This window comes from Ochlerotatus camptorhynchus, unplaced genomic scaffold (assembly GCF_037179485.1).
Source record: "Ochlerotatus camptorhynchus isolate MF236.1 unplaced genomic scaffold, CSIRO-AGI_Acam_v1.1 ptg000006l, whole genome shotgun sequence".
NCBI classification, from domain to species: domain Eukaryota; kingdom Metazoa; phylum Arthropoda; class Insecta; order Diptera; family Culicidae; genus Ochlerotatus; species Ochlerotatus camptorhynchus.
In genome coordinates this window covers 1,608,973-1,628,821 of record NW_027040498.1, presented here as the reverse complement: position 1 = coordinate 1,628,821, position 19,849 = coordinate 1,608,973, and the positions used below count along the sequence as shown (strand labels likewise).

General features: G+C 39.6%; 1 protein-coding gene across 10 annotated transcripts in view; it reads right to left on the bottom strand.

Moving 5' to 3' along the window:
* LOC135717486 (trithorax group protein osa-like) overlaps positions 1 to 19,849 on the bottom strand; it is a 508,226-nt gene that overhangs the window by 32,096 nt on the left and 456,281 nt on the right. For all 10 annotated transcript variants that reach the window (XM_065239592.1, XM_065239638.1, XM_065239608.1 and 7 more), the window contains one exon: positions 3,133 to 4,386. In XM_065239592.1, coding sequence (XP_065095664.1) covers positions 3,133 to 4,386 — 1,254 coding nt within the window. The remainder of the gene's footprint in view (positions 1 to 3,132; positions 4,387 to 19,849) is intronic.

Sequence of the window (19,849 nt, the reverse complement as noted above, 5' to 3'; positions counted from 1 at the left end):
ATTCAGTACTTTCCAAAGTGATTCCAAGTTTTCCCGATTTTCCGATTCCCTGCTCAAACTGCTTAGTACATAGGGTGTTCAAATTTCATAAAATCGTCCTGAAGTTAAGATCCTTTTATTCACTAATTCAACCCCAACTGAAACAATGTCCATAGAAGCGAAGCATATCCAAAGATGAAGTCTATGTGCATAATTTACATATACACTACCCGTCATGAGTATGGACTCGCATAGAAAAGTATTGCACGCTTGAAAAAGTACTGATTCACTCCAGAAAAAAAAAATCAAAATCACTTTGGAAAGAACTGAATCACTTCATAAATGTTCTGTAATTCCGAAATTTCTAAAGTGATTCAGTTCTTGCGAAAGTGATTACAAACTTTCTGAAATGATTGAGTATTTTCTGAAAGAATTCAGTACTTTCCGCAATGATTATGAGCATTGTCGATGTTATTCAGTATTTCCCGAAGTGATTCCGAACATTTCTGAAGTGATTCAGTGCATTCCTAAGTGATTCAATTATTTTCGAAATAATTCTGTTCGTACTGAAATTATTACGAACTTTCCACAATGGATCAGTACTTTCCAAAGTGATTCCAAGTTTTTCTAAAGTTATTCCGATATTTTCTGATGTTATTGAGTACTAACTTTGCATGATTTCAAATTTTTTTTTTTTGATTGAGTACTTGCGGAAGTGATTTCAAACTTTTCCTGAAAGCTTCCGAAGTGAATCGAAAATGTTTTGAAGTTGTTCAGTACTTTCCAAAGTGATTCTAACCCCTTCTGAAATGATTGAGTAAAGTCTGAAGTAATTCCAAACTTTTGCTAAATGATTCAATCCTTTTCAACGGGAATCCGAACATTTCTAAAATGATTCAATACGTTTCAAAGTGATTTTTCTGATGTTTGTCAGTACTTTCCAAAATGATTCTAAGCTCTTCTGAAGTGTTTCATCAAATTCTGAAGTAATTCAAAACTTTTCCTAAGCGATTCAGTACATTCCGAAGTGACTCAATACTTTCCAACGTGAATCCGAGTTTTTCAAAAGTGATACCGATGTTTTCTGAAGTTATTCAGTATTTTAGTAAGTGATTTCAAACTTCTCTAAAATGATTCATCTCTCTTCGAAGTGATTGAGTACTTGCGGAAGAGATTTCAAACTTTCTCGGAATGATTTAGTACTTTCCGAAGTGACTCCAAAATGTTCTAATGTTTTTCAGTGCAAAGTGATTCTAAACTCTTTTGAAATGTATCAGTAAATTCTGACGTAATTCCAAACTTTTCCAATGTGATTCAGTCCTTTCCGAAGTGACTCTGAACATTTCTAAAGTGTTTCAGTACTTTCCAAAGTGATTCCGAGTTTTTCAAAAGTGATTTCGATGTGTTATGAAGTTATTCAATACTTTGTTAAGTGATTGCAAACTTCTCAAAAATTATTTAGTTCTTTTCGAAGTGATTCAGTACTTTCCGAAATGACTCAATACTTTCCAAAGTGAATCCGAGTTTTTCAAAAGTGATACCGATGTTTTCTGAAGTTATTCAGTATTTTGGTAAGTGATTTCAAGCTTCTCTAAAATGATTCATCTCTCTTCGAAGTGATTGAGTACTTCCGGAAGTGATTTCAAACATTCTCGGAATGATTTAGTACTTTCCGAAGTGAATCCAAAATGTTCTAAAGTTTATCAGTACAAAGTGATTCTAAACTCTTCTGAAATGTATCAGTAAATTCTGACGTAATTCCAAACTTTTCCAATATGATTCAGTCCTTTCCGAAGTGACTTTGAACATTTCTAAAGTGTTTCAGTACTTTCCAAAGTGATTTCGAGTTTTTCAAAAGTGATTCCGATGTTTTATGAAGTTATTCAATGCTTTGTTAAATGATTGCAAACTTCTCTAAAATTATTTTGATCAATTCGAAGTGATTCAGTACTTGTGGAAGTGATTTCAAACTTTTCCGGAAAGATTCAGTACTTTCCAAAGTGATTTCAAACTCTTCTGAAGTGATTCAGTACATTCTGAAATAATTCCAAACTTTTCCGAAGTGGTTCCGAGTTTCTCAAAAGTGATTCCTATGTTTCATAAAGTTATTCAGTACTTTTTTAAGTGACTGCAAACTTTTCTAAGATGATTTAGTTCTTTTCGTAGTTATTTATGTATGTAGTACCTACTTGCGAAGTGATTTAATACTTTTCCGGAGTGATTCAGTACTTTCCGAAGTGAAAGTTTTTCAGTAATTTTCCGAGTGATTCTAAACTTTTCTGAAGTAATTCAGCAAATTCTGAAGTAATTCCGAATGTTTCCGAAGTGATTCAGTACTTCAAAAGAATATGAAAAACGTTCTCACCGAATGAACGATAAGATCTAAAATAAATGAGTGAGTCGTTTTTGACTCAAATTCGAATTGATTGTATCTTCTAAAACACTATATCTCAGTAACAGTATCACAATTCACATATCGTCAAAATGTATAAAGCTGGGATTGATTTGGTCTATCTAGCTACCTGTAATTATACTTGAACGCGACTCAGAGCAAATAGCCGCAGTACATTCAGCTGTCAATTTTCACTCGATTCTGATCTACGCGTACTTTGCTATCGTTAATTCAATTGATTCGAGAAAAAATCATGAAAAGAACGGTAAATACCCGGTATTTAGTAAATACATTTACTAAACCCTTACTTGAGGTTAATTATGATCAACCTGCAGCACATTATTAGTTGCGCAGAAGTTTTTGTTTGAACGAAATAATTAGTTTTGAATTTTTTTTAGTTTTGACATATGTGCCAATTTAGAACCTGTTGAAATCATTGACACACGATTATTTGCCTGGTGGATTATTAAAATCCCCAACGTTTTCCCGGTTTTTCCTGGTTGACTTGCCACCCTGAAAATGGTCGAATTCCAGCACAAACTTGATTCATTCCCCTAGCGAACAATTATGCGATGTTTCATTGAATTCTGAGGGGTAAAATCTAAAATTTGTTTATTTTTTCGCTCAATAGCATCGTTAAGCACACAACTTTCAGAAATCTGATTAAAATCTAAGAAAGATTTTAGGAAAAATAATTGTTTTTGGTGAACACGCCGAATAGAAAGAAACCCCACACTCCTATTGGAACGCCCGACACTCACCTACTGAGGTATTGGATAAGGTACTCTGCTGACTGGCTTCATCGAGAGGAGCGCCATCAGGTCCCGTTGTAACGAGTGAGGTAACTGGATGTGGCAGCCCGCCAGACGCGTTGATGCCATTGTCCTGTCCGAGCGGGCCCGATTCCGGATGGGGCGGCTGTGGTGGTAGCGACCCGTCCGGATGACTGTTGGGTCCGGTCTGTGGCGGAGTGTGCTGTTGCTGTTGCTGCGGCGGGCCTCCGGGTGGTCCCCCCGGTGGACCCTGCTGGTTCGGAGGAGTACCGGATGGTGGCCCCATGCTGGTCGGACCCATCGGTGGGCCCATGTGGTGAGGTGGACCCATCGGAGGATGCATACCGGGACCGTTGCCGTAGCCCTGGGGCGGTGTTGGACTAGGCGCACCGCCATAGCCGCCTTTGTGTTGTAGATGCTGCTTAAGATAGTTCAGAGGCCGAGGGGATCCGCTTTGCGGAGGTCCTCCGGCAGGTGGTCCCTGTTGAGACTGTGCTTGATTCGGTTGCTGTGGTGACGGGGGAACACCGGTCGGGGGCATTCCCTTGCCCGGTTGCTGCTGATGATTGTTCACGTGACCTCCGGGACCCTGTGGTCCAGGACCTGGAGGTCCCCAGCCTTGCTGGTACGGTTGATGCGGAGGATATTGAGAGTGCGGAGGTGGGCCACCAACATGGTTTGGCATGCGATGACCGGGATAGCCACCGGGGCCACCGGCCACACTGTTCGGTGGAGGACCGGGAGGTGGTGGTTGTCCCGGTTGCCCACCCGGCGGCGTGGGACCATAGCCTCCCGGATACTGGGGCCGGGGCGAGTAACTTCCTTGCGAATGTGGCGAATACTGCTGCGATTGAGGATTGTGTGGCGGATATGGTGACATTTGCTGTGGACCAGGCATTCCTGCACCTGGTCCACCGGGACTAGGTCCCATCTTGTATCCGCCATGCATATGCGGCGGATGTGGTGGTTGTGTCTGATATCCTTGAGCTGCCATGCCTGCTTGCAGAGGCAGGGGACCCTGCTGTTGCTGTTGCTGCACTTGCGGGCCACCGGCTGACGATGCGGAAGGAGGACGATTCGGTGATGCGACTCTCGAATGGTCGGGTGGCTGCTGCTGCTGCGATTGCGATTGGTTACCGTGGCCTAGATTACTACTACTACTACCTAGTTGATTCTGTTGCTGATTTGGAACTTGGGAGTGACTACTGGAGGGGCGCGGCGGCATCGGTATACTTTGCTGACCTGCAGGAGAGAAAAAGAAAGAAAATCAACATGAGTAATCTCGTTTAAAATCTCAAGGTCGTCGTCGTCATCGCCAAGTTGCAGACACAACAAAAGCGATAGATATAGGTCAATGTCACGGAAACCGTAATGTTTACATATACGAACGTGCATATAGATGTGAGCGGAAGAAGCTTCGAGTGGGGTGAGGTGGTAAGCATATACAAAAGTTTACCGGCGCAAGGAGGCAAGGGCTATTCATAAAATAAACATAAAAAATCTCAAACCCCTTTCCCCTCCCCCATCATGGAATGGTGTGCTGTGTGTGTATTTTTCTCACAGCGGTGGCGACGGTGGTGCTTGTTGTATAGCTGACTCGACGACGTCGACGTCGACGCCGTTGCTGGCGATGGCTATGCGGCATTATTTCATGAATGGAAACGAGAGCTTCTTCTGGTGGTGCTTTTCAACTTCTTCCTCGAACCCCAAACCCAAGACCCACTTTCCCCCCTGCCATCCTTCAGCCTTCAAATCCGTGCCATTCTTTCACTCTCTTTCTGAATGGTGATTGCATGGTAGGTAGGTCCCTTCCTTCACCACGTGCTCTTACGGTCTGTTGCGCTTTTCGAAGCATATTTTTCCCCGACCCGTCCGTCTCGGTTTGGTTGTGTGGGAAATTTCGGAACGCTGCCTCGTTTTCCCTGAAAGTGCACTTTACGCACGATGATATTGGCCTTCCGAGAGGTATGAGCCTACAAATATACAAAGTTGCAACCTCGTCTCCACAATGAATGTCTTTACCCCCTCCTCACGATGTATTCTGAAAACCAATCCGGCGAAAGCCGGTGAAGTTCATGTGAGTAGCCGAAACGATAAAATAACAATCACACAACCTCATACGCTGCTCTTAACGATCGCTCTACTCTGTGATAAAACGATTGAGTAACAACATGCCGGCATAATACCGCACATTCTAGTGTAGAGATACCCTCAATTGACTTGACCCACCTCACCCCCGTTGAGCTGAGCTTGTATGAATTCAACAACATTATTTAGAGAAACGGAATGGCAAACCAGCACCGACCGACTGAACGACCGACCGACGGACGAGACGTCGAAAAGGCACGCTAATGAAAGTGAAAATATTTAAATAGATTAAACATGTATACCTATTCCTGCATATAGTCATAGAGAGGAGACGATACCATTATAGCAGAGTTTATATCATTGTCCGCTTCGACGACCGAACGAAACAAAATGATAGGCTGCGAACGGAACGGTTTGACCTACCTACTACTAGACGTACTGCTAAGGTGGGCGGCAAAGTGGTCGGGCCGGGTGTTGTCTAGGCCGGCGACTAGACACACTCAACATGGGCCCCAAACGATGCGAGTGCTTCCATTCCAGGCTCTCTAAACTGTGCCGTCCCGTCCGTTTGTTCGTCGTGTGTAAAAGCTCCGTGAATGCACTACTGGCTACAGAGTTCACCAGCTCAAGGCCGGACGTAATCTCTGTGTCTCGCTGCAACCCAGCATCGACCGGACGAACGGACGGACGTAGATGACGCATATAATCGAGTAAGCAGAAGCCGAGGTGCCTCGGACTGTATATTTCGGAAACCGTACGCATAACAGGAGAGATAACGGATCTCCCTTCCCAGCGACACAGGTGGCGATGATGATGATGATGATGGTGATGGTGGCTCAAACTACACTCACGCGCTATTATTATTTGTTATCTTTACCGGTTTGAATATGTGGCGAGGTGCGCATTTAGGATTAATGAGGAGGAGGAAGACTTCAGCGATTGTATGTATCGGTTAAGTTCAAGGTTGGATATGCAGCGTGCCGCATTCTGGCATATAAAGGGATGTGATTATTGAGATATTGCATCACGCTAAAGGTACGTTTAGACTATCTGATTTGTTTGTCTGATTCGAGCGAACTGCTCGATAATTTTGTCGGATGCCATGGTTGGATGCGTTCACACTTTTTCGACAGGATGATTAGATTTGACGTTTGATTTGTCGAACGAAATAGGTTTGCGTTTAATTTTCATTCGACTCATCCAGCAATAGCCGCAAGTTTCATTTTCATTTTCATTTTGCAGCGTTTGGTGAGGCAATGGGAGCGCAAGTCAATCCAAAGCCGAGGATATCGGACGGGTAATGGCTGAATAGTCTATGCGGACCACTTGAACGCCATGGGAAAAGGAAGGGATTGAAGAGGCCGGTTATTGGGGGGTTTTGAGGAAATGACAAATAGTGATGCTAAATGTAAAGAAACCGAAAATCCATCTCCCACTGATTCATCCTTTCACGTATATACCAAATTGATATTTTAAAGCAATAATCAAAATAAACAGACAGTACATGAAAAGGCTAGTTGCCAGTTGCTTTAAAGGCTAGTTGCCTCCGTAAGCGGACCCTCTGCATCCTAACTCTTCTGTTAATCCACTTAATGCTACTAGGCTGTCTAAATTTTCTTATTTAAGTTCGTTTGATGATTATGATATCTTTAGTCTAATTTAATAAATAATTGAAATCTCTAATCTACCTACCATGCTTTATTAAGTACCTGCACTTGTGAATGTAATCTAACATTTAACGTGTTTCAAGTTGTTTTTGACTCTGACCTATATTTAATATATATTAGTTCGTCCCAGGTGACACCTTCAAGTGACTAAAATGCTTCACTTTGAAGTTAGTTTCCAAGCTGATTTTTAAATTACATAGGGTATATGCTTCAACTACGCTCACACATTTTCACTATGTCGCACCACAAAAATACGTATCGTTATGTCACAATAGAAGCACGCCACAGTGGAAATCCCGAGCCATAGCTCAAATACTAATCCCAAATCAAAATGAAGCACATATAAGATTAGTTGCAATACTATGTACAAACATGGTGTTTAACATTGTTCCCTGAGTAAAACCTCAATGAAAACAACAACGAAAGCTTGTCACGCTAGTAGAAGGAGCACTGTTGGGCATTTTCTGAAATATTTCAATACTATAATTCCCTTGCAAACCCAAATAAATCTATCAGCGTAAAAATAAATAAAATAAGAGTGATTTGCGGCAAAACCCGCCAGTATCGCACCCAACGTCAGTGCCTATACGTAAGCGTACTACAACGTGGCTTTCAAATAAAGGAGTAACAAGTGTGATACTATCACTTCAGGCTAGAACTTTGGTTCTCTTATGCAATGGTTCATCAGAGAGGGGAAGCTCAGTAATCCTCATCGCATGCTCATGACGCTATTCTGTCACGGCATGATCCAACGATGCCGGACCTAAACCAACCGTCTCCAACGCTCCACTATGAAGCATAAGATTAGGCCCGCTCACCAACGTCCAATATGGTATTTTTTATTCGGAAAGGTAAACCGATTTCACTATTCAATAATGTCCTGTGTATGGTTTGACTGATATTTATTTCCAGTGTGATTGGCCGAAAGATGCCGTAATGGCTTTGATCATGGCATGGTCAACAAAACAGTGTTTATATAATACGAAGCATGTACTGTATAAGAATAAGCATGCCAGACAGCAGAGAGGTTCGGAGCTCTACTGAGAAATTTGTTGAGCTTCAGGGTAGTTCGTAGATCTTAAGAACAGAACTACAAACCTTCAGCAAATTTTACAGAAATTAAAAGAAATTTGCAGAAATTCATAAAAAAAAAAATCACAAGATCATTAGATAAATGTTCAAAGAAATTATCAAAACTTTAAGCAAGCTAAAAAAAATTCAGATCAATTTGTAAAACTATAAGCGAAATTTTGCAAATCTTCAGGGAAATTCGCATAACTTCAGACAAGTTCAAGGATCTACAGTGAAATATAAAGTATTCCACAGAAGTCCGGAGATCTACTGAAAAATTATTCAACACCAGAAAAGTTTGTAGATCTTCAGAACATAGCTACAGAACATTGAAAAAAAAAATTACGGAACTTCTGAAAAAATCACAACAATGGCGAGGGTTCGTCTCTATCTAAGATGCTGGGAAAAATTTGTTTGCTGTTGTGAGATATGCTCACGCTTAGTAGATAGAAAAAAGATTGATGAAGATTTTAAGACTCCGAACACGATGCCTCCGATAAAATGTGTAACGGCAAACTTGTAATGTTTGAAAAATCATAGCTCAGCCAGTTATTCACGAATTTCAAAACTATTGACGCCATTTGAAATTTCATGCTTTAAAGATTTATTCAGTATCAATAGATTTCAAACCTGTCGATAAATTGCTGAGCAGTGATTTTTCAAACATTGTCAATATGCCCCGTTACACATTTTACCGGAGGCATCGTGTTCGGAGTGTTAAAGATTTCCTGCAAAAAGGTGGAAAGCGATGTGAGTAGATGGCTTTAGATGCAAGAGATGAAAAAATATGTTTCGTCGTGTATTGATTCGCTTGTGTGAGATTTTTCAACCACCTTAAATTGAGATTTAGATGTGTCACACCCCCAGAAGAATGGTCATAGATCTTCAGATAAATTTTAAGACCTTCAAGAAAGTGTGCAGATTTTCTGATACATTTTTAGAACCTCAGATGGATCTTCAGTAAAATTTGCAGAACTTCAGGGAAGGTCGGCGATTTAAAAAAAAATATTTATACGATTTCAGGGAAATTTGTAGATCTTGAGAGAGACATTTAAAACTTCACGGAAGCTCAAATATTTTCAGATAAATTTTGAGAACTTAAGGTAATTTAGAAGATCTTCGGGAAAATCTTCAAATCTTCAGGGTAGCCCAAGAGCCTATAGAGGAATTTACAAAACTTCAGAGAAGTTTGCAGATCTACTGAGAAATTTATTGAGCCTCAAGGTTTTTTTTCGTAGATCTTGAGAATAGAACTGCGGAGCTTCAGACAACTTTACAGAACTTTACAGATATTTGCAGGAATTTTTCAGATGTGAGTTCTTTTTTTAAGTTAGAATAATGTGAGATCATGAACAATTCGTTAAATGCCAGAAAAGTACCTCAATTCTAAAAGCAAATCGCAGCGAAGTACAAAAGTCCACGATTTTGCAGAACTCCATGGAAGTTGGAAATAGATAGATCTGAAGAACTTCAGAGAAGTCTGTAGAACGTCAGAAAGTTTATACGTTTTTAGAAAAAAAAAATGCAAAACCTTTGGCAAACTTACAGAGCTTCGGGAAAGTTCGCCGATCTTTAGAAGTATTTACACAACTTCGGAAAAATTCGTAATCCTTCAGATAAATTTTTAAACTTCAGCGAAGTTCAAATATTTTCAGATAATTTGTATGCGTATGAAGTTAAATAAAAACACTTTGAATGTAACAACTCAAGCCGGGAGTAGCCGTCAACAATGCTGATGATGGTACAGCACGCAACAACCACCCTACTGCTTTCTCTCTGAGATGATCACGTTGGTCATGACGAGAGGAGCAAGGGTAAAGAAGAATTGCATTATAACACACCATCGACTGGAAATGCTCTCGCAACGTGGGGCTTTAGGTAGTGATGAAAACGTCGCTAGAACTATTCCACAGCCGCAGTCAGTTTATGAGCAAAAGAAGGACGCACATTTTTTGCCTGTAGACTTGGAGACATACTTCAAGTCTCCGCGTACATCGTACGGGTTAGGCAAAAGATGTGCGTCTAACTTAAAAAAAAAACTGTCGCATTAATGGCCCTTCGCTCATTTTCAACTTCTATTCAATTTTCACCCAATTTTCATACTGCCGTACTCTAACGGAACTATCCACCTACTCTCTTCTAAAGATCATTCTCTAGCTAATAAATTATCACACTAAAGCTTCATGTTAGCATTTCCAACCAACTCTGAAAATCGCTAACTTCGCGTATGAAGTAACATAAAAACAATTTGAATGTAATTTGCAGAGTTTTGGGGAATTTCATAGACTTTCTGATAGATGTGCAGAACTTTATGGAAATCCAAGAGTCCATGAATAAATTTATAGAACTTTAGAAAAGTTCGGAGATCTACCGAGAAATTTATTGAACTTCAGGGCAGTTCGTAGATCTTTAGAGCAGAAAAACAGTACTTCAGAAAACTTTACAGCATTTGAATGAAATTTTAGAAACTTCAGAAAAGTTCAGAAGGTAGATCGTAAATCTACTGAAAAATCTGCAGATGTTTAAATAAATTTTAAAAGATTTTTATTGCAGTTCTTGGATTTGAAGAGCAATCACAGAGGTTCAGGTAAGTTTGCTGATCTTTAGAGATATTTGCACAACTTCAGAAAAATTAGAAAAAACTTCAGAAAACTTCCTTAAGCTTCCGGAAATCTAAAAAAGTTCTAGATAATCTTTTAATTCTTTAGGAAATCGTGTAGATGTTCAGAGACATTTGCAGATATTAATTGAATCATGAAAATCTACAGAGAAAATTACAGAACATTCGAGAAGTTTGTAGATTGTTAGAAATTTTGTAAACATCAGAGATAGTTGTTGATCTTTAAGGATCTTAAATTTTCAGGGATTCAAGAACTTTGTAGATTTTTAGGAAAATTTGCAGATCGTCTGAAGACCACACAGAATTTCAATGAAATCTGTAGAACTACCGAGAAATTGGCAGATATTCAGAAAAGCTAGTTGATCTTTAAAGATATTTTACTGGAGAAAAGCAACAAAACTGCAGGGACGTCCAAAGTCTTCAAAGAAATATGCAGAATTGGGTTCTTAACAGAAATTATCAGAACTCAAGGAATCATGTAGATCTATACAGAACTTTTCCCACTAGCTTGTAGAAAGTTGGTATCTATATCCTGGTGAAGTTTTGAAATCCATTTTCATCTTCATATCGCAGCTCTTGAAGGACAAGATGAGTTAGATCCCTGCCGGTGTTCCTCCTGAGCAACCATTTCCTACTCCACAAAGTTCACCTTCTCTTTCTCATTTTATTTAAAATAATAAAAGCATATACGCCTGCCGAAGCTAGAGTTAATTTTCCGGTAATTCATGATGGAAGTATTTACTTTTGATTCCTGATACAGTTTTGTTTTGAAATCTAAATTGACAGTTCTTTCGACATGTGCAAGCAGTGTGAACACCAGCAAACAGGGGGGGGTTCAACAAAATGTGTCGAAAGTAAATTCGAGCAGATTTTTCATTATGGCGGCGGTCAAAATCAGACCAAGAAATCAGATAGTCGAAACGGAGGCTAACCGTCAGACTGTGTAAGTAAGGTGAAAGAGAAACTTACGGGATTTGATTTTTAAAGCAAAATGAAATTAAATCATAATTTTGAAAAATTGTCAGGATTCAAAATCGCAACAGGTTATGTTTCAGCGGCGCCATGGGGTGTAGTGGTAAGCGTGATTGCCTCTCACCCCTAGAGACCTGGGTTCAATCCCAGTCGGCGTCGCCGGGATGTTCTGAGGCATAACATCTTCTATCACGCCTTCCAGGGTCCAGGTGTGGGAGCTGCCTTCCTGGCGTTGGTAGCATTGGTACTCAGTACGGAAAACAAGATCGATGGAAAACATTTTATTTTAGATAAATTTATGAAGTCCGAAATTTGATATATTTCTCAGTGGCAACTTGCTTGTACATTTTTTGAAAGGCACACAAACGCTTCTGGACCGAGTGGACCATTGGACCGAATGTAATTAAGTGATAGATTGATAGAAGGGATTTATTGAGGATTACGTGAGAAAATTTACGGCCACGCCAGTTTTGCACATTCTTGTACTCATATTTCGAGATTACGGACTACAAAATAACTTAATATTTTATATTTTACTGGCGCTATTTTCAACATCTCAGATTAAACAAAAATCTTGAACCTAGATAAAATTTTAGAATTCTGGCACTTTGAAGAATCGTCTGGAGAATTTTGATAAGTAGGAATGGCAAATGAGTTTCGAGGAGAATTGTATTCCTGTACAATTCACTCTCTTTAGTAATTCTGAGGAATTCAATGAATAAAATCGATGCGACGATGAAGCAGCTAGCTTTCTTTTTCTGTTGAAGTCGAGCAACTTCGCATCATTCTAGCACCTCAGTATGCGTTTACAAACAAATTTCGATTCTCTGTCTCCCGTCACTTCATTTGTGTTTCTTTCAAGCTTCGGTGAAGCGGACGAGTGAAAGAGAGCTCGACTATGAACGCAAATAAATTGAAAAAGCGCTGACTGAGAGAGTCGGTGAAATGAATTGAAATCCAAATTGAGGCTTCATTTCTACTCGAAAATCGACGTTTCTTTCATTGGAAGGGGTGAGCGTAACAAAGACGAGAAAATCCACAGCCAGCCTTTTGTGCTAAGCTTGCTTCTTTATCACTTTCGTTTGGCGTTGATAGGCTAGCTAGGCGTTGTAGAAATAATACGTTAATCACGTTTTGCATGAAAGAAAACAAAACTCTAATTCATTTTAGAGCTTCGAAAATGTAGAGCCCTGATCGATTACTATCCAATCACGGTTACTATCCAAAAGAACTTAATTCTGAGTAAAATTTATAACAAAAATCTTTGCAAAATAGCAAGCTAGTTTGAAGATAATTTCAAGGAATTTCCGTCGAGGTTCCTAGATAAAACTTTGATCATTATTTTCAAAAAAATTGGAGTGGCGTTCCCAGGAGATTCTAAATAAATTTTCAAACCTTTGGAGGAAAATTCCAAAGAGAATGCCAAGAAAATATCAAAAAATTTACTCAACGCCATTGAGAGATTTTGAAATTATACGTATTATATATTCCGTCGATCCTGTTTTCCGTGCTGAGCACCAATGCTACCGACGCCAGGGAGGCAGCTCCCACACCTGGACTTTACCTATCGACCCATCAACTCATGCACCGGGGACCAACGGCTTTACTTCCCTTCCGAAGGAAGCCGTGATCAGAGATGTTATGCCTCAGAACATCCCGGCGGCGCCGACTGGGAGTCAACCCAGGCCTGCTGGGGTGAGAGGTAATCACGCTTACCACTACACCTCAGGCGCCGCTGTCTATGGCAACTTCAAAAACTCTAAAACTTTCGGAGCTATGGCAAACTCTGAAACCCGGAGAAATTTCTAAATTATTAAAGTCAAAATTTCTGATACTACGACAGATCTACACATTTCATGAACGTTCAAAACACTCCGAACTACGAGAACTTCCTTAACACTGAAAAATGCATAAACTAAACACTCATAGAATTATTTACATGTCCAACGTTTCAAGAACTTTCGAAAATTGAAGAATTTTAGAACTTCCAAAAGTTCATGTAGATCCAAGAGTCCGGCTTGTTCAACCCCTAGCACTAATATAATGTTAAAGAACTCCGTAAAATACCGGCACATCGGGAACATTCTCTGAACGTGCGAAAAACCCAAAACAAGAACTACTACACTTTCCCTGCGATCACTGTTTTCCAGGTATTTCTGATGTTAAGAGTTTTATTTTCTGAAGTTTCCAAAGATTCCAATTCCTGGAGTTCCGATGGTTTCTGGTGTTTCGAGGGTCATCAGAGTTCCAAAAGAACCACGAAATTTGGTAGCCGAGCATTCTTCAAATGTTCTAGGGTTGTTTATGTATACCCAGGATTTCAACAGTTTTTAAACTTTGAAGTATTCTAGGACGCCAGAAAATCACTTTAGATCTGGTACTTATTGGAACTCGCAGCTCTCAGAGTACATCAATAGTTTCGATACGAGAACTCCAGGACTTTTAGAATTATTCAAATTATATGAACTGTTAGTGCATATTCTATAATTTACTAGCGCTCCGAAAACGTTGGAAGCCTCCAGGAAGTTCGAGAGATTGAGTTACAGAAATCCCCCGAATAGCACGGTGGGTGATCCCTTTGAATTCCCCTCCCTGCCTTGGTATTCTACTCACAACGAATAAGCATTAGCATGATTATGCAATTCTTCTCACAAATCCCAAGAATTCTCTTTAAAATTAGTTTGGAAGTCTTTTCAAGCCTGAACTCCTTTGGAATTCTGCTCCGAATTTCTTTGAAGTTCTTTTGTAGCCCTTAGTATACTCATAAAAGGCTATTATACTATGGTTATAATTCCTTTTCTATGCGCCCAGAAACATTCTGCTCAGAACTATCGAGAAATTATCATCAGAATTCTTTTCGAAATTTCCAGTGATTGATACTCAGTATTCCCTCGGAATTCGACTCAGAACTACCTTGCAATTTAACTTAGGTTTGGTTTCACCTGGAATGAAAAGTTCCTCAGAACTACCCTGAAAGCAATTCTTAATTTTCTCTTGAAATAGTCCTCACATTTCTTCCCAGAACCCCCCCTCGAATTTTCCTATGAATTTCTTTGAAATCACCCCTGAAGTTCCATGAACATTCTTATCAAATTCATTCAAGAAGCTTTTAAAATTTTGCAAGATCAAATCTGGAGTGGACATCTTGAATATTTATCTTTGCTCCAGATTCCCAAAAATTTAACCAAGTTTTCCCAAGCCCTAGATTTCGAAAAAATGTCTATGCTTACAATCTTTAAAATATGTCCATGTTCCAGAACCTAAAAAAACAATTCAAGTCTCAGAACGTTTAAAACTTATGTTGATACTGAAGATAAACTCGTTCCGGCATTACTAAGCTCAATAAGTAAAAAAAAATATATCGAAAAACTTACAGTTTATGAAATTCTGGGCTTAAAAGACATTATACTTCAAGAAATTTTCTAGAATTTGGAGTCAAATCTTTGCACAGTTCTCACAGGCTCAAGGAATTTTATTATAATTTCTTAGGACCTCATTTCAAGAGAATTCGGAGAAAAAAACATCGGCTTTTAAGGTAAAGGGTGTCCACGATGAAATTGCCACACTATGAAATTGCTCTAACTTTTTAACCGTTGGGTAGAATTTAATGAAAATTTGGGTGGATTTAGTTCATAGTGCATTATTTACATCCTGCAAGTTTTAAAGTCCTGTGATCAAAACTCGCGAACAGCTCGTGCGTGATAAAATCTTGCGCATTCATCACGAGAACAAGGATCTCTCGCATCGTTCCATCGCTAAAACGTTGGGAATCGCGAATTCCACGGTGTCGCGAGTGATTAAGCGGTTCGAGGAACGGTTGACCACCGATCGGAAGCCCAGAAGTGAAGGAAAAAGTATTCCGTACAACACCAAAAATCACAACCGCGTAGTTGGGGCCTTCAACCGAAATCCGAACGCCTCCGTTAGGGATGTGGCTAAGAAGCTGCACCTAAGCCGAAGTTTTGTCCAGAAGGCCAAAACTAAGGCTGGGCTTCGAACGTTCAAGGTACAAAAGGCCCCTAATCGCCCCTAAGAAGCAGAACAAGTCCGCCAAAACCCGTGCCAGGAAGTTGTACCTCAACATGCTGACGAAAGTTGAATGCTGCATCATGGACGACGAAACATATGTGAAGGCCGACTTCAAACAGATCCCCGCCATCTGTTTTTCACGGCCAAGGATAAGCTCAGCGTTCCGGAGCATGTCCGCACTCAGAAGATGTCCAAATTTGCGAAGAAATTCCTGGTTTGGCAAGCCATCTGCACGTGCGGGAAGCGGAGTGCACCTTTCGTGACCCAGGACACGATGAACGGACAGGTGTACATAAAAGAGTGCCTCCAGAAGCGGCTGCTTCCTCTCCTGAAGGCCCACAACGTCCCAACAATCTTCTGGCCGGATTTGGCCTCATGCCACTACTCCAAGGACGTGCTGAAGTGGTATACGGACAATAAGGTCAATTTCGTACCGAAAATGTTCAACCCTCCCAACACTCCGGAGCTCCGCCCCATCGAGAAGTACTGGGCGATTATGAAGCAGCACCTTCTTAAACGACCTAAGGTAGTGAAGACAGTCGAGGAACTGAAGAAAGTATGGGTTTACATGCAAAAAACGGTTGATTCACAGGTTGTGCAGAATCTTATGGCCGGGGTTAAGGCCAAGGTGCGGGCATTTGCGTATGGACTGTAAATAAAATACGAGTAAAATGGTAAAATGAAGTTTAATAGTTATTTCTCAATCCCTGAAAATTTGATGGCAATCGGATGAAAACTCGAATTTTGCGAATCAATTTTGTGTGTGGCAATTCCATCGTGGACACCCTTTAGTTTTGAGGAATTTTAAATTTCATATGATACCTAAGATAGTCTTATATGAAAGTTCAAGGAAACCCTGAACTGAATGCAAAGAAATTTCTGAGGAGCAGAACTCCTGTGAGCTCCAGAGGAAAAATCCAAGAGCATTATGATGATAATTTCATGGAGTTTGTGGAAGAAAACGAATCCGGAGCATAAGTCCTTGGACATGTTTGGAGAATACTTAGGGGGTGAGGGGGATGCTACAAGGAGGATTGCTGAAAATAACTCCAGGAGATCTTCAAAGAAATGCGGACAAATGCAAATTAATTCTCAGAAGACTTTCAATGTGAGTAGAATTCCAAGGGCAGGAGTGAGATTCAAAAAGAAATCTGAAATGAATTCAATGAAAATTTTGAGAATCTTTACACTGAGGAGAATTTCAATGTAATTCCGAGGAAAAATCAAAGAAAATTGAATTCAGATTATAGGTCCAACGAAATGTTGAGGAATATTTCAATGGAATTGCGAGAAGTATTCTAATAATATGCTGGTGATATTTTTTAGAGAATTCGGAGAAGCGTTCCAAGTGCATTTCAAGAATAATTTTATGAGAATTTCGGGAGAATGCAAAGCGAATGCTGAGGTGAACTCTAAATGAATTTTAATGAGAAATCTCTATTGAATATATAATTGATTGTTCTGAGGTCTTCCTGAAGCTAATGAAATTGCTTGATGTTCTTTTGCAGTTTGAGATGCTCACAACACAAATGTGTAAACTTCCCTGAATTTTTTCGGACCTCTCTGGAAACTATTTTTAAGGTTTCTAAAATTTCGTTGAAATCATTGGAACGGCCCTTTGATTATAAGATATGCCTTGATGTCCTCGAAGCTTTCCTGAAGCTCTCAATTCTATTGAAGATCACGGTTCTGCTCTGAAATATATGGAATTCTCATAAATACCTTTAAACTTCTCTGAAATTCTCTGGGCCTTCTGTGATGTTTCTGAAATATTTCTGAAGTTTTCATAAATTATCTAAAGGTCTCTGAACTTCCCTGAAATTTCTCGGAACATAATAAGGGTTCTCAATTTTGTTTTCAGCACATCATGGAACTATCCTGAATTTTTCAAAACTCATGCTTATAGATCTTTAAACTACTCCAAAAGTCTGGACTAAAGTTGCCCTTAAGATCTCTGAAATTCCTCAAATATCTCTATATCTAAGTTTTCTGAGGTATTAAGAACTTCTTAAAAGTTTCCACAATTTTCCCAAAATTTTCTTGACATCGGAGAAGTTATCTGAAATTCCGGGAACTTCTTAAAAGATCCTGCAGTTTTTCGGAAGCCGGTAAAGGCTCAGCTACAAGCAAGACTCTGCTGAAGTTGGCTAGGTTCGATTCCTGATTCGGGTTAGGAATTTGTCGGGTTGGAAAATTTCTCGACTTCCCTTGCCACACAATTATACTGATGCAAAAATGGTTCAGGTATCAAAAGCTCTCAAATAATAACCGTGGAAGAGCATCTAGAACACTAAGTTGAGAGCACGCAATAAGCAAATATGCGATAAGCAATAAGCTTGAAATGTGAAGAATAAGAATAGGAAGAAGAAAAATTAGAATAGGCTCTTAAAGCTTCCAATAAGTTTCCCATATTTTCAGGATGTTAACTACCCTTATGTTCCCGCAGTTTGTTTATGAAATTCTTATTTTCATTCCTCAGAACTTCTGTAAAGTTCCTACAGTTGTTGTGAAGTTAATGGGACTCCACTGAAGACCTTCAATATTTCATAAGGTTAATTACAAACTTGGCATAAATATTTTTTCCCTTAATTCTTGCACATTAAAGTTTTCAATATCTTGAACTTGCAATACAAAACTTTAAGACATTGAATATTTTGAGATCTTAGACTTACTACAATTAGTAAGTGTAGTAACGATTCAATGACTACAGCTATGATGAAACGTGGTTTCGATCAAAGCATTGTAAATTGGATCAATGAAATGTTATCAAAAAGAGAAATATCAGCAAAACTTGGAAGCTCACTCATCAGTGTAAGAGCAACCAAAGGATGCCCGCAAGGAGGCGTGTTATCACCTCTATTGTGGTCTTTAATAGTTGATGATCTTCTCAAAAATTTAATAGCCCATGGCTTCGAACTAATTGGCTTCGCAGATGATATAGTCATAATTGTACGTGGCAAATATGATTGTATTATCGCTAACAGAATGCAAATTGCTTTAAATTTTGTCTCATCGTGGTGTGATAGGGAAGGATTAAACTTAAATCCTTCTAAAACTACTATCGTGCCATTTACCCGAAGGAAGAAATTTTCATTAGACAACATAAGATTGAAAGGCACACTTTTGGAACTTTCTAATGCTGTCAAATATCTTGAAGTAATCCTCGATAGTAAACTTAATTGGAATATGCACCTAGAGCAGGCAATAAACAAAGCTACTAATGCCCTATGGATATGCAAAAGAACATTCGGTAAACAGTGGGGACTGAAACCGAAAATGATCCATTGGATTTACTCGGCAATTGTGAAACCCAGGATTACTTATGGTGCATTGGTCTGGTTAGAAAAACTCCAAAGGTTAGCAACTCTCTCAATAACAGGTGCAATGAGAAGTACACCATGGATGCTTTGCTTTATATGCTACCATTGCATCAATTTGTACAATTAGAAGCCGAAAAGTGCGCTCTAAGGATTACAAGGTCAGTGAAACTCTTTGAAGGAGACTTTAGAGGACATCTTACGATTCTAAAAACTGTTAGTATCAACTCTCTAGTAAGGAACAACGAAGACTGGATGGAGAAAAGATACAATTTCAATCGACTTTTTCGAGTAGTTGACCCTGGGCGTAATTCATGGCAATTTGTTGGCCCGGTTCTTCGTCCAGGATCGATGGTTCAAGATTGAACAAACAAGTGGGAGCAGGAGTAACTGGCCCAGGGATAGAAATATCGGTTCCTATGGGCAGATGGCCAACTGTGTTCTAAGCTGAAACCCAAGCAATTTTAGAGTGTTCCGTTATATGTTTGCGTAGAAACTATAAGAGTTCAAATATATGCGTCATGTCCGACAGTCAAGCTGCTCTAAATGCTTTAAAGTCGGCGACATGTACATCAAAACTTATCTGGGAGTGTGTTCAATCACTTCAAAAATTGTCTTGTCATAATCAAGTCAACTTATATTGGGTTCCTGCGGGATTGAGGGAAATGGAAGAGCTTATGCACTAGCAAGACTCGGATCTTCTCATAAGTTCATCGGGCCAGAGCCCTTTTGTGGCTTATCGGCTGCATCTCTTAGAATGGAGCTAAAAGCGTGGGAATCTTCAAAAGTGGAGGAAAAGTGGAAGAACACTTCCTTTGCTAGGCAGTCGAAGCGATTTATTAATCCAAACATTTCTGTGACCCACAAAATCCTGGAACTTTCTCAGAAAGATCTTAGTATATATGCAGGTCTTATAACCGTTATCACTTGAAGCTGATTGG